Source organism: Heloderma suspectum, chromosome 1, assembly GCF_057233095.1.
Source record: "Heloderma suspectum isolate Gila_16-S chromosome 1, 16-S_ref, whole genome shotgun sequence".
Taxonomy (NCBI): Eukaryota; Metazoa; Chordata; class Lepidosauria; order Squamata; family Helodermatidae; genus Heloderma; species Heloderma suspectum.
This window is the reverse complement of record NC_139458.1, coordinates 417,091,339-417,106,253: the sequence shown is the minus strand read 5'-3', so window position 1 is coordinate 417,106,253 and position 14,915 is coordinate 417,091,339. Positions and strand designations below refer to the sequence as shown.

The following is a 14,915-nucleotide window of genomic DNA, read 5'->3' as shown; positions in this document are numbered from 1 at the left end:
AGCAGATCTAAGATATGGCCACAAGAGATTGCAATGCCATGTGACAAAACATTGCACTTTTTATTAGGGCAGAACTTACAGGCCATTCAGTTGCAGCTTCCAGAAGTATTGTTCCTAGACCACAGGTAGGATCCAACACAAATGCACCAGCCTGTCAAGAAAACACACCCACACTACACCATCTGTAAGTCATAAAAATTTTGTCTTCTGGTACAAAGATCCTATCTATATACTCTAATTAAAACAAGCAAGAAACAAGAACCATCTGTGTTTTATCAGATTAGGGATTTGACCTGGAAATCAAGGCTGTGGCCAGTGTTGTTCATTTCGGATGAACCCCAAGTATACTAACATAAAACAGAGCCAGTGTTGTTGTGTGAAGGAGGATATATTGACTGAAATCCTACTTTAGCCACAGACTCAGTAGGTATCCTTGCGTCAGCAACTATCTCTGAGCCTTAGGTCCCTATAACTATCTCTGAGCCTTAGGTCCCTATAACTATCTTTGAGCCTTAGGTCCCTATCTGTGAAACGGATTTAAAATCCTCATAGGGCTGAAAGACATTTTATAAAATCATGCAAGTGTATTCTCCTGTCTTCAAATGCAACAAACATACTGAACACAATAATACTAATTGTGGCCACTCAATGAAATTTGAATTGGGAACTCCAAGCAGTGTAATCCTTTACAAGTTTATTAGGAAATTAAGTCGAGTTCAGTGGGGCTTACTCTCAAGTAAACTGGCACAGGATTGCAGCCTTAGACACTTTGCTACACCAGCTCTCACCTACATTTAAACACTTCCACTGATAAAATCCTGGCAACTTTCCATGACAGTTGCTCAGTAGCCAGAGCAACTATTTTGCTCATTACCTTGATTTCAGCAAGGGATGTCAGAGCCCAAGCAACGGTAGATCGCAATCCAGCAGTTTTGATATATTCTCTGCTTGCCAAGGGAAGTCTGCAAACAATAAACACTGTTAGATACCGTGTGTGTGTGTGTGTGAGAGAGAGAGAGAGAGAGAGAGAGAGAGAAAGAAAAATATGCACACACAGATGGGACTTACAATAAAATGTAAGCCCTTTCCCAGTGGTACTACATTCTATTCCCTCTCCCTCAGTTTTCTCCCTAACAGTGACTCAGCATTTGTGGATTCAATGACTGGGTTCAGATAATCAGTGGGAGGAAACAATGCCATGTGGGTTGTTTCCCCAGCCCCCCCGTGTGTACCTGTCATGTGACTGTCATTTCCCTAATGACCCACACCACGTCACAGGTTGCTGTGTTGTCCAAACCTGGCATGCAGTGCAGTGGGGATGGCTTCTTACCCAACCTACAACCCATGGCTTGCAGTGTGGGGTGGGTGAGAAGCCACCCCCACTGTACTATGCGCTGGTTTCAGACGACATGGGTGTGGCAATTCCACATGTAAATAGTAAAGGTTTGTATATATGTATGGTGGCTGGTATGTATCTGGAATGACTGACAGGTGAGTGTGAGGCGGGGTTTGGCAGAGTGTGGGCAAGGATGACAGTTTGGCAAGTGGAAGAAAGGCAGAGTGGCTGAGTGAGAATGGAATGCAGTGTGATTGGATGAGAGCTTGTGCAGGAAAAGGTGGGGTGATTGCTTCTAAAGAGTCAAATAAATCTGGGAGTAAGATAGATTGGGAACAGCTAGTTATATCTGAGATTAGATCAAGAGATAAGAGTGAGAACATCTAGTGAGATAGTCTGTGGGTTAAAGAGTATGTCAGATAGTGTAAGAGAGGGTGTGAGAGGTTCATAGAATCATAGAATAGTAGGGTTGGAAGGGGCCTACAAGGCCATCGAGTCCAACCCCCTGCTCAATGCAGGAATCCAGGTCAGAGCATCCCCGACAGATGGCTGTCCAGCCTCATCTTGAATGTCTCCAGTGTGGGAGAGCCTACTACCTCCCTAGGGAATTGGTTCCATTGTCGTATTGCTCTAACAGTCAGGACGTTTTTCCTGATGTTCAGTCAGAATCTGGCTTCCTGTAACTTGAGCCTATTATTCCGTTTCCTGCACACTGGGATGATCGAGAAGAGATGCTGGCCTTCCTCTCTGTGACAACCTTTCAAGCACTTGAAGAGCACTGTCCTATCTCCCCTCAGTCTTCTCTTCTCAAGGCTAAACATGCCCAGTTCTTTCAGTCTCTCTTCATAGGGCTTTGTTTCCAGTCCCCTGAGCATCTTTGTTGCCCTCCTCTGAACCCTCTCCAGCTTGTCTGCATCCTTCTTAAAGTGTGGTGCCCAGGACACAGTACTCCAGATGAGGCCTAGCCAGTGCTGAGTAGAGGGGGACTAGTACTTTCCGGGATTTGGAAGCTCTGCTTCTATTAATGCAGCCCAAAATGGCATTTGCCTTTTTTGCAGCCACATCACATTGTTGGCTCATATTCAGCTTGTGAACATAGGTTTTGAACATAGAACTAAAAGCAAGAGTTATATTGTGCAGTTTATAGTGTTGCCTTATTTTAATCATCATTCCTGATATCCTTTCCTCATCCCAATCCAGTTTCCATTTCCAATCCTGTTGTACCAAATAAACTTTCTTTGTTTTCTATTTTAAAAGACAGTTTCCTTTTTAGTTATTAGGACGGTTTCGTGGAATAACCCCCATGTGCTGGCTGCTTGGTCTGTGCTACCAAAAAGGAAGAAAGCAGCTCAAAAAGGGTTATTGGTGGCAGCAATTGAGAGAGTGGTGAAGCATCACAGTACACCAACAGAGGGTTATGGGTGAGAGCCCAAAGGTAGCAGTGTGAGGAGAGACACTGACCAAAGCACCTGACCTGGTGACCAGAAGTAAGATCATGAGGTGGTCAAAAAGGTTCTTTCCCCCGCCTCCGTGTGTACCTGTCATGCGACTAGCATTTCCCTAATTACCCATGCCACATCACAGGTTGCCGTCTTGTCCAAACCTGACGCGCAGTGTGGTGGGGATGGCTTCTTACCCAACCTACAACCCATGACTTGCAGTGTGGGGTGGGTGAAAAGCCGCTCCCACTATGCCACACGCTGGTTTTGGATGACATGGGTAATTAGGGAAATGCTGGTCATGAGATCGGCACATGTGAGGGAAACAACCCATACTGCATTGTTGCCCCTACTGATCATGAATGCGACCACTGAGTTGCTTTTGAAGTCACTCCCTCCTTTCCTTTCCTTTCCTTTCCTTTCCTTTCCTTTCCTTTCCTTTCCTTTCCTTTCCTTTCCTTTCCTTTGTACTTCTGCAAACCTTGGGGTTCCTCTAAGCCTGCTGATGCTGCTGTCTTGTGCATGGATGGTGTTGTTTTTGCTACATAAGCAATGGCACAGCCTGAACATTGGAAATAGATATGAATTATATAGAATTCTCCCTATTCCTGCATAGTTTGCAGATTATCTATCTAGATAAACATACACACACACACACACGTGTATAGAGAGTAAAAAAAAATTGTAAATAGGGTGTGTGTGTGTGTGTGTGTGTGTGTGTGTAAAAAGGACATAATGAAAAACAAAGGGTGGCACTTACTGGTCACACAGAAATTTCCCAAGGCACTCTGAAGATGACTTCAAAGTCACCAAATTTCAACAAAAGGTTTTCAAAGAGTCTCCAGTGTGAATTTGCTTGTCAGCAAGTTAAATTCTATTCATTTGGATTTAATTGAAACTGAGGATTTCTTTCCATTTAAGTAAATAGTTGTCTCTCTTTGGTTGTTGAGTTAGGATAGCAAGATAAATAGTACCATCACAATGACCAACCACCTACTCCCACTGAATTAAACAAACCATGGGTTACAAGTCTAGGCTGTTCCCCCTCCAACAACCTTCAATTCCAGGTTTGGACCTCATGATAAAAAAACCCACAGGGACCAAGCGCTGTTTAACTCAGTGGAAGCAAGTAAGTGGATGCCAGAATACTTGCTCGTGGTCATTCAAAGCTACCTAAGCTTTATTTTAAACCCTGGGTAGCCATGATGTGTGAATGGGGCCGTTGTTACTTCTTGCTTTTCATGTTTGTTTGCCACAATGTTTACAGGGGGGTTTTCAGTACACCAACATGTAAGTATATTATTTCTATTTATATCTATTTGCTAACTGAGAATAACACTACACACATCTGATATAACTGGGCTGCAGTCCACAAAAGCTTCAGGCCACAATAAATATGACACCATCCAGGTGCCACTGGACTCTTTGTTGTTTTTGCTGCAACAGACAAATACAGCAACCTTTCTGAAATGCACTACAATTATCAAGCGTCTTACTGGATTGTGAATAGTGATTTATTTTCATTTTTATTTCAAAATAACAACATATTTGCAACAAGTAAGAATTATTTCCATATCCACATACATAGGAATATGGGAAGCTGCCTTATAAAGTGAGTCAGACCACTGGTTAATCTAACCCAGTATTGTTGACACTGACCAGCAGCAGCTCTCCAGGGTTTCAGGCAGGAGTTTTTCCTGCCCTACCTGGGGATGCTGAAGATCAAACCAGGGATCTGCATGCAATGTATGTACTCTGCCACTGAGCTACACCCCCCATCTACATTTCAGACCAATGAAAATAAAGAATATGGATGAATACCGTTCTGAAACTTATCACCCTAGCAAGCAACAGAGACTATCCATTTCTCGATAAATCTATTTTTAAACATCTAGTTTTCTCTTGCCTTTATATAGTAAGTCAATTTCACCATAACAACATCCCAAATCCTAATGCTGCAATTAAAGGAGCAATATTGTTTTTCCAATAAGCAGCGATGGTAGCTGTGTTAACAGATTAATAACATTTCCAAGTTGAAGACTTCTCCACAATTTAAAATAATTTAATTTAAAAGCATCTCAGGGGATCCATTGGTATATTATACCCTGTTATTAGCTCAATATAATAAAAAAATCACATTTCAGTATGATTTAATTTTATCACAGTGACAACATTATCAACACCTTCATGTCCACATTACGAACATCTACCATGTTCCAAGCTATACATCTTTTTAATCTTACATGATGTAAGATACCACTGATACAGGGTTTTCCCCCTTTTCTTTAAATTCACTGTGATTAAATTCTTCCAGCATTACCAGGTCCCTGTTGACAACACCATTTGTAAATCTTCCCCCTGTCCCCACGTTTAATTTTTTTCTGTAAATCCCTTACTATTAAGTAATATTAAGTAAATCTTACCAAGCAATCCCTTACTAGAAGGAACCAAACAGCGCTTTTCTATTCAGGGAATTATCATCAAAGACCATATTTGTGTAAAAGCGGTGAATAGTTATGTTTAATGCAATATCTACCTGAAAATAGGAATCCCAATCACAGAGTACATATCATTTAGATGCACAAAGATCTGAAAGACAATGAAAACTTACATTAAAGAATTACTTGCAATTTTAGCTTTAGCTGATTTAAACTGGGGTGTGCATGTGTGTGTGGGAGAGAGAGAGAGAGAGAGATTGAGATTATGTGCTATCTCAGTGACCTTTTCCTTTTATTTAGGACAGTAAGCAATGGAGGTCACAATCCTATGGGGATAGTCGGCCACCTCCTAACTTGGAGGTGACCAACTATCCAATGCAGGGCAGATGGAGCACAGAGGGGATCTTCTCCTCCATGCTCCAGCTTGCAGCTAGACGGCCGATTTCGGCTGTCTAGCCAGGGTGCCTCGAAGTGGGGGTGGGGCGGAAAGGCTGGGCGGTGCATAGGAAGCATTGTAGCGGCTCTTCTGCTGTCCCCTCCCCACTCTGCAGTGGCCCCTTTCCTGCCACTTCGTGCTGCTCTTGCAAGTGTGGAACCGGGGATGAACTGCCACCTATGAGGTGGCAGGGGAGGGGGCGGGGAGGTGGTTTTCTGGGAACCAACCTCGGAGCACTGGTTCTGAGCTTGGTTCCCAGAAAACAAAAAAATCCTATGGCTGTCTAGTGGCCATAGGATTGGGCCCTTATCCTAAAACAATGTATCACCATATTAAGATCTGTATCAACATTGAATATTTATGCCTTATCTCTAGGGATGTTGCACCCAGGATACCCATGCAGACCTGAGGTCATACCCTGGTGCATCTCTACCAATGGAAATATTTATATTGGTGAGAAGAAGAGGAAGAGCATGAAATAACTCAAGACTATGCTAGTCAGTCCAGTTGTTTTTGCTTCACGAGTGGCATAAGGGGCTTGAAGGCTAGCAGAAAATTGCTGCTAGTACTGGGCTGCAAGCCCTTTGTGCCATCTGCAACACATCCTTCATGGAAGGTAGCACAGTATATTGAAAGGAAATCCAGAGGACTGGGCGGTAGATCCCACAGGATTCCCCCCACCCCTAAATGTACAAAAGCACATTGATGCTAGTGTGAACTATCAAGATATCTGAAGTTCTGTCTATTGGTGTAATGCAAGACCTTTTTTCTTGGGTTGATAAGTAGGAATTGACATAGATGTTCCATCCACTACCCTTAAGAGGCCATTTAGGCTCCGAAGAAAGCAATGACCAATGCGTCTAACATTTAAATTTATTAAGTTTGTTCATTACCTCTATATCTGGATTTCTCAAATCTGCTTTCCATCCAAAATTTTTCATAAGAGCTATTCCAATTATTCTCCCCATCTCCTGAAAAGGGAAGCACAAATCATCTGAGAGATATTTGGGTAGTTGGATGATGAATGGATCATGAAACTCGAAATGGTTGAGAAAAAAATGGTTAGGCTGGATGTTAACCCCCGCCCCCGAACCTGCCAAGCCCAAATCCAACCCCATCCTACACTTTTTTACTCTCAAGTAATTCCCACTTTGTTCCATGGAGATTTTTCTAAAGTCTGCACTCAGGATTAAAGCCTTGAACTGACACCTATCCATAATTATCTGAATGTTTCCAGCATATGAGGCAAGGAATTATTTAATGAAACATGATCTGTTATCCAGTCTGAAGAGATGTTCGAAAAGACTTTGAAGAACAGAATTGTTTCTTTCTTGCTTTCTTCAATGTCTATTAACAGTGTCCTGTTTTAGAACATAAAACTTATTTTTGCTTGACAACCAAACCATTACAATGACTGTTCCAAAATTTAACTTGAGTATGGATAATCAAACAAGATTCTACATTCCATCCCTGCCTTTGCCAGTTAATAGGAATTCCAAAAGATGGTACAGATGTCAGTCAGTAAAGCTTGTTTACTTTTAAACGTATTATTTAGAGTGCAAAATGCTAATGACTCCCATACAGCCCTCTCAAGCAGTGCTATTTTTCCTTGCATGTCTGCCATTCGTAAACTTAATAGTTACTGATTATGTATAAAGAAGAAATAAAATCCCTTTCCTAGGTGCCTGCAGAATAGTCTGAGCTGGCAGTACACAATCAAAAATGTTTAACTCTTTCACTAGCAGCCTGAGCCTATACTGTTTTTGTGTCCAGAGGAATTAAAGCAGCTGCACCTGATCTGGATGTAATATAAAATTATTTCCTTATCACCAACACCCCAGTTGCCTCAAGTCCATGTTTTCTGTGGCCATAACATTTAATTGGTTAGATTAATGAATTTTAAAAGTTTAATGGACTAAAGAGATGCACTGATTAATGAACGTTTTAAAGTTTGAATATTATTTTTGAATATAAATTCCTCCTTGCGATTACGTATGGTATAGAACTGCATGGAGAAAGATTAATATGAATCAAACTTTAACAGAGTGAGCACCCACTTCCATGATTGTGGCTGCTACAATAAGTGCATCCACAATCACAAAGATAGCTGCTGGATCACCCACAGTCAAAGTTACGGGGAGGAATTTAGCTATGTGAACAGTGCATTTTTAAAGAAAAGTCTAGAAAGACATTTATGATGGATACTCTATAGACTCTGCTACTTTGAGAGATTTCATAAAACTCTGATTCCTGGCTGATTCGCAATACATATATTTAGAATGTTTTATTTTTGACATACCTGTGCAGTAAATGATTTTGCAAGTGCTCCACTACAGCGGCAAGACACTCTGAAGCTGAAGCAACTGCTGCTCTCAACAGATTTCTCTTGATTAAGCTCAGGAGTCTTTTCTAGAAATGAACTGCCCTGAGACAAGACTTTATGAACCTCTGATGTGTCACATCTCTCTTGGTTTTCTATTTTACTTTCAGCAGAAACTATCTCTAGTATTAATTCTCTATTCTGTTTGTTATTTCTGGTATTTCTCTCCTCTTCCAATTTCTGTTTTTTTGAATCTGGATATTCCTGACACAAGTGTTCTTGTTTCACCTCCTGACCATGTAGACTTCTCCAAAGGGTAACGATATCCAGCCAGCATCTTGGATTCCCATTTATAAGTTTCTGAATATCATGGATTACTTTTCCTAAAATAAAAGCATTATCTTAACTCATATTAAAATGTTAATAATACTCTTTTAATACCACATAACAATAAACGATATATTTTCAAATATTATAATTCATTTCATTGACTGTTTCTTTATAGGGTGAAAAAAGCAAGACCTTCTCACAAGATCCACACCCCCTTCCCCTATATCCAATCCTCTAGTTGTCTAGCAAGCTAGCTTCCTCCTTCCCAGACCTGGCAAATTTACTAGCATGGTCAGGCCTTCAGCTAAGATCAGGAAAAGCAACAGGAAGGACTATAAGCTTTCTCATCAGCTGAAAAGCTCCTGTTCAATGGAAACTTCCAAGTGAATTTAGGTTGCAATTCTATGCCCATTTACATGGGAGTAAGTTCTATTGAAAATCAATGTGACTTACATTGTGGTAAATGTGGCTAGGCCCCTTGCACTGTTCTTATGTGTCAAATTTATATCTTGTCTTTCTTCCAAGGAATTCTATGCAGCATTTTAGTGTCATAACCACCTCCTTGGGTATGTGATGCCTAGATATAGTTAATTGCCCAAAGTCACCAACTGAGTTTCATAACTGAGAAGGGATTTGAACCTTGGGTTAACCTGCATCCAGCCATGAAATAGCATTGCACTCTTTTTAACAAGGAGGAAGGATATGAGTAGTCCCACTCACCAAGGAAGTCTAGAAGAGAAAGACCTGCACTAGCCAACTAATAAGAATGCAGTAAAATGTTACCTTTATTTCTAGCGATGGAAAGTGGAGGATATTTATTCAGCAGCAAAAATAATCGCTCAGCAGACTTCAGCGTTTTCAGTCTATGCAACTCAGCACTGGTAGTGAAGAACACTTTTCCTGATACATATTCCACCTTGATAGAGAATGTACATTGATGATACAATAATTCTGAAAAATATATTTTCCAGAGCTGATTTATTATTTATTGAATTATGTCCTCCTTTTCATCTGGAGTCCTCAAAGTGGCTCATAACATAACACTTATAAAATGCAACCAATACATTAAAAACCATACACTCACGAAACAAAATAAAAGCCCCAACCCAGCTGGAGCAGGTGCCTGATGTCTTCACCTCCCCCGCCCCCTCTCAGAATCATACCCACAGGGCAGTTGGTGATTGATGGCCCTGAGGTGCTGGAGGGGACAGTCCAGATGGGACAGGAGCAGGTGTCTGGTGTTGTCTGATTTAAGCCTACCCAGCAGCACTGCATCACACCAATGCACGGCTTCACATTAAGAGGAAAAAAAGCTAAGCACAAAATGTGTTGCTACAGGATACTGAAAAAAGAATGACCCTCATAGTCAAAGCTTGGGGATACACAATGACCCAGTTCACATGTAACAACTACCCATAGGTTGTTGTAACCATGGGTAGTTGTAACCGCCCCAGATGGAGCAAGCGTGCTGCCTCCAGACTGCTCGCTCACTTCCACTTTGCTAAACAACTCTGGAATGCCCCAATCCTGGGTTGTTTGTGGTGATGTCCTAACCTGGATTCTGGGTTGTTGGGGGAGAAACCACCTAGTGTTTTAATCCAACAAACCATGGGTTCAACTCTGGATTGTTTGTCCCTGAACAATCCAGAGTGCTGGGTTTCGACATCATGGTGAACAATCCAGGAACAGAGTATTCTGGGGTTTGTTAGCAAGCGGAAGTGGTTGAGAGATAGCACGCTTGCTCCTGCGCGGTCACAGCTACCCATGGGTAGTCATTACATGCTAACTGGGTCAATATGGCAGGCCATTGCCAGGGAGGTTAACTGCCTTGTAGGCACAGCCAGTAAATTCTATAGTGGTTGCTTACCATTTTTAGAACATAAAAAAATCTTCTTAAATATAAGATAAAAAGCTAGCCATGTATGAATAGGTTTCTGGATGCATTCTTAAGTGTGATATTTATTGCAACTATGGCCTGCCAAAATGGCTCAGTTTGGACAATTGTTCAAGTCTTTATAACATATTATAAAGTTTATAAATCATGGTTTATGAAGCTGACAATGAGCATCTGGGGCAACTATTCCACCCTAGCCCACTAACTCTGGGCCAACTGCTAAACCTTGCACACCATTTCAGACTTTAGTTTTTGGCTTGTATTGAATCAGAGTTCCCAATATGTCCAAACCAGGGAACTGTGGCTTAGCAGGCCAGGATAATAAGCCAAGGGATGGGCTAAGGAGGAGTGCTTGGCCCTAATACTTGTTCCTGGCTTCATAAACCATGGCTTGTGAAGTTTCAAGTGATTGTTAGAATCATGTCATTGTTGAAGGTTGTCACACTTTTGGACTAGAAGATCGTTCGTTTTTTAATATCCTGCAGCAATTTTAACAATTGATTTTATAAGAATCTTGTTTTAAATTGTCCCCTGTCTTGGGAATCCTCAATATTGAAAGGTAAGTTATACATTAGTTATGCATCTTTTAATACATAACTAAGACAGCAATCCTATGGTTCCTGGGTGAGCATCCCAGGGACCATAGGATAGTTCAGATTCCCCCCTCTGAGGTCGGAGACAGAGCTAACCATGCCAGCTGCCTCCCCCAACCTCGGAGAGGGGGGAAACGGGGCGTTCCAGTGGGTGGGGGAGGGGAAGGGACTGAAGTGGCCAGGATATGATTTATCCTGGGCCTCCTCCAGCCTTCTCCCCTCCCCCTCCGAAGCCCCCTTTCTAGACAGGCTGAAAAGCCCACCTATCAAAAAATTAAAGAATGGAGGGCAGGAGGGCAAAGATCACCTCCACTGATCCTCCCACCCTGCTGGCTTCAGCCTGGCAAGGTACAAGAATCTCGGGAGCCCTTGAATTCGGGGGCTTCCAAGCAGTGACGGTGCAATAGATAGGATTGTGCCCTAAACTGCGCAACGCTTTTCTCTCAGATGATCATGGAATGTTACCCCTGCCTAAGCATACCACACTGGGTCCTCTGGCTGTGTGTTCTTCTAAGCAGAGCAGAAGGCGTTTACAAACAACAGGAGGCAACAGTCTACTATAGCCTATTAAGAAGATAAGAGCCCTGCTGGATTAGGCCAAATGCCCATCTAGTCCAGCATCCTGTTTCCCATAGTGGCCAACAAGATGCCTTTGGGAAGCCCACAAGCAGAAGATGAAGGCAACAGACCTTTCCCACTGTTGGTAATCAGAACCATGATGCTACCTCTGATCCTGGAGGCAGTATATAGCCATCATGACCAGTAGCAATTGATAGCTTTCTCCTCCCTTAATTTCTCTCATCCCCCTTTAAATCTATCTAAATTGGTGGCTATCACTACATGTTGTGGTAGCAAATTCCATAGTTTAACTATACACTGTATGAAGAAGTATTTCCTTTTGTCTGTCCAGAATCCCTCACCATTCAGCTTCACTGGATGACAACTTCTAGTATTACTAGAGAGAAACTCCCCCCTCTCCACTTTCTTCACACCATGCATAACTATCACATCCCACCCCGTTACTTGTCTTTTCTCTAAACTAAGAAGCCCCAAATGTTCTAACTTTTCCTCATAGGGGTTGCTCCAGCCCCTTGATAATTTTGGTTGCTGCACCTTCTCCAGTTCTTCAATATCATTTTTGAAATTGTATGTACACAGTATTCTAAGTGTGGTTGCACCACAGATTTGTATAAATGCAGTATAAGACTGGCAGTTTTATTTTTGAACTCTTTTGTAATGATCCCTAGCATGGAATTAACCTTTTTTGCACAGCTGCTGCACACTGGGTTGAATTTTTCATTGAGCTATCCACCAAGATCCTTTTCCAGTTCAAACCCCATCAGTGTGTACCTCACCTTACACATACTTATAATTAAACCGCTTTGCCATTTTTATGCCTGTTCTGTAGGTTTGAAGATATGCCTCCAGAGTACTTCGCAATCCCTTTTTGTTTCTACCACTCTGAATAATTTGGTGGCCACCTCACTGCTCCAGATCATTTATGCTGATCAGTCAGTTATGTTGATCAGTCAGTCAGTATACACAGTCAGTTGCTGTGTGCAACATGGATATATACACCACCTCAATACCAGTTGCTGAGGAATAGCAGCTGAAGGCTATTGCCCCTTGCTGCTATGTTCTGCTTGTGGCCTTCCCATACCCCTCTGGTTGTCTGCTTTATTTCAATGGAGGGAGCGGATCCACAAGTACATTCCTTTGCAAGTATACAACTTTTCATGAAATTAATAATCTTTAGCATTCATCCAGTGACTACAGTCTAATTTTCACAAGCTTCAAATGAGGTGACAAACCTGTGTCTTGATTGTACCACAGTGGGGGCTCACATGATGGAATGCTTGCAATGAATGAAGAAATTCCCACACAGCAATCCAATACACACCCACTAGGTATTAAGTATCATTACACCCTGTGGAACTTAGTTCTAAGTAAATATATATAAGAACTGCACTATCAGAAAGCTAGCAAGTCAGACTCATAGCAAGTCAGTGGACTGGTACTCATGTTTCTGTGACCACTCAGTCCAGATTATGTGGACTAGTTACTCTTTAAGCACCCTGTGATATCTACAAGCAGAATAATTTCAGGGAGGCTAAGGGCACAATAGGGGCCGCGGTGGCTTAGTGGTTAAGACGCTGAACTGCAGACTGGAAGGTCGGCAGGTCAGCAGTTCGAGACCCAAGTACTGCGTGAAGGAGTGAGCTCCCGTCTTCAGTCCCAGCTTCTGCCAACCTAGCAGTTCGAAAGCAAGAAATTGCAAGTAGATAAATAGGTACCGCCTCGGCGGGAAAGGTAACAGCGTTCCGTGCACCTGGGTGTTCAGTCATGCCGGCCACATGACCACGGAAGCGTCTTCGGACAGCGCTGGCTCTTCGGCTTAGAAACGGGGATGAGCACCGCACCCTAGAGTCGGACACGACTGGTTGGGGACACCTTTACCTTTTTTTTTTAAGGGCACAATCCTATGTATGGCTGAAGCATGCTGGGAATTGTAGGCCTTTTTTCGTCTAAACATGCGTAGGATTGCGCCCTAAACGATGGATATTTTCTCTGCCTTTCAGTGCATGTTTATAACTGGAGCACAATTTTAATCCCAATTCACGACTGTGAGAATGGAGCAGGGGGAGGTATTTATTAAATCTTACACTATAAAGGTGCAATTACCTTCAAGGTTCTCTAAGCCACAGACACACAAGTTTAATGTCCGCAGCAATAAATTCATCAGATGCCTCTTCTCCATTAGAGAGCAAAAGATGTCAGCAACGCCTCATCATCCTTGTCCCAATAACTAAGTCACTTCAACCAAATAATACTCCAGTCTTAGCCTTGTCATCATTTATTCTAGCAGAGCTCCTGTGCTTTTAATAGTTAGAAAACATACAGAAGATCAAGTTAGGTGCAGTACTAGATAACAGCTAAATCCCCCCCCCCCCTAATTTACACATGTCACACCATTTTTAAAGGCACAGTAGCAGCTTCCTTAATATTTAATTCCTGCAGCTCTCGAACACGGCACTAATGCCAAACGAATGCAAACATGTGCAGAGCTCCTTCTCCCTTTGAGGAATAGTGAGACTGAACATGAGTTCTAGGCGCGATTGGATTATCAGCGGCTGTAATTTTGAAAACTCACACTGCAATTCTAGCCATGTCCACTCAGAACTAAGGCCTAATGAGTTCAACCGTAGTTACACTCAGGCAAGCGTGCGCTGGATTGTGTAGCAAGGCTGCAATCCGACGTACACTTTCTTGGGAGAAAGCCCCACTGAGCTCAACGGGCCTTACTTCTGAGTAAACATGCACAGGCTTGGGCTGCTACAACGGGTCTTCCAACGTAGAGGCCATACCGACGAGCAACCTCCCCCTGAGGTAGTTCGGTCGTCGTCTGTATCATCCTTTTTTAGCAACAAGGAGGTTTTGTTTTTACCACGTATCAGGCGCTGCTCAGCGGCAACAAGGCTTGTGCGTCGTCCGAACGGCCCTCTCACCACAACGGGTTATTAGCCGAGCCGCCTGCGGCCCAGCGCCTACGGAGCCGCCGCTCACCTGCGTAGCGCCCAGCCGAGCCCGCACCTCTCTCCGCAGGAAGGGCTCCATCCCGCGGCCCGCCGTGCAGAAGTAGCGGGCCGAGAGCCCGACGCCACAGCGGCCCTCATTTTGCGGCGCTCGCTGCCCTCCGTCGGCCATCGCGGCCCCGCCGCCAAGCCCGCCGTCTCCGAAGCTTTCGCCGCTTTCCTCCTCACTGCGCAGGATGCGCCTCACCGAGATATCGCCTTCTACGAGCCGCGCGCTTCCCCGGATACGAGGAGCGGGGAATTCATGTGTTCCCCCTGCCTCGCGGCTTCGTTTTGGAGGGAAACGAAGTCCCCGCTCTCGGAGACGGCTCGGGTTTGAGGCGGCACCTTTCACGGTCTCAGCGTTTTCCCCTCGGAGAAGGCGACTTCCTCCGCCATTTTCCCTCCTCTTTACGGCGCCAGCCTTACCCGTCTTTACATGGAGGTAAACCCTACTCAGGTCAATGGGACTTCCTCGTAAGGGGGCTCAGGATCGCAGCCTTTCAGGAGACAGGCCAGAAAGGGCTGGCGGCCGCTGCTTAAGTATGGCCGACAGC

At 43.4% G+C, this 14,915-nt stretch overlaps 2 protein-coding genes across 4 annotated transcripts in view; one reads left to right on the top strand and one right to left on the bottom strand.

Moving 5' to 3' along the window:
- THUMPD2 (THUMP domain 2 tRNA and snRNA guanosine methyltransferase) overlaps nucleotides 1-14,915 on the bottom strand; it is a 23,094-nt gene extending 8,179 nt beyond the window's left edge. The window contains exons 1-8 of one of the 3 annotated variants that reach the window (XM_084829119.1): nucleotides 14,351-14,915; nucleotides 13,469-13,662; nucleotides 9,083-9,250; nucleotides 7,949-8,352; nucleotides 6,543-6,620; nucleotides 5,312-5,364; nucleotides 875-962; nucleotides 80-151 (exon numbers count right to left, since the gene is read on the bottom strand). In XM_084829119.1, coding sequence (XP_084685245.1) covers nucleotides 80-151; nucleotides 875-962; nucleotides 5,312-5,364; nucleotides 6,543-6,620; nucleotides 7,949-8,352; nucleotides 9,083-9,250; nucleotides 13,469-13,544 — 939 coding nt within the window. In that variant the 5' untranslated portion in view covers nucleotides 13,545-13,662; nucleotides 14,351-14,915. The remainder of the gene's footprint in view (nucleotides 1-79; nucleotides 152-874; nucleotides 963-5,311; nucleotides 5,365-6,542; nucleotides 6,621-7,948; nucleotides 8,353-9,082; nucleotides 9,251-13,468; nucleotides 13,663-14,350) is intronic. The other 2 variants (XM_084829120.1, XM_084829118.1) reach the window with 2 other exon arrangements.
- The window catches only part of LOC146360214 (uncharacterized), a 40,843-nt gene continuing 40,363 nt past the window's right edge, over nucleotides 14,436-14,915 (top strand). The window contains exon 1 of the mRNA XM_084829123.1: nucleotides 14,436-14,803. Coding sequence (XP_084685249.1) covers nucleotides 14,556-14,803 — 248 coding nt within the window. The 5' untranslated portion in view covers nucleotides 14,436-14,555. The remainder of the gene's footprint in view (nucleotides 14,804-14,915) is intronic.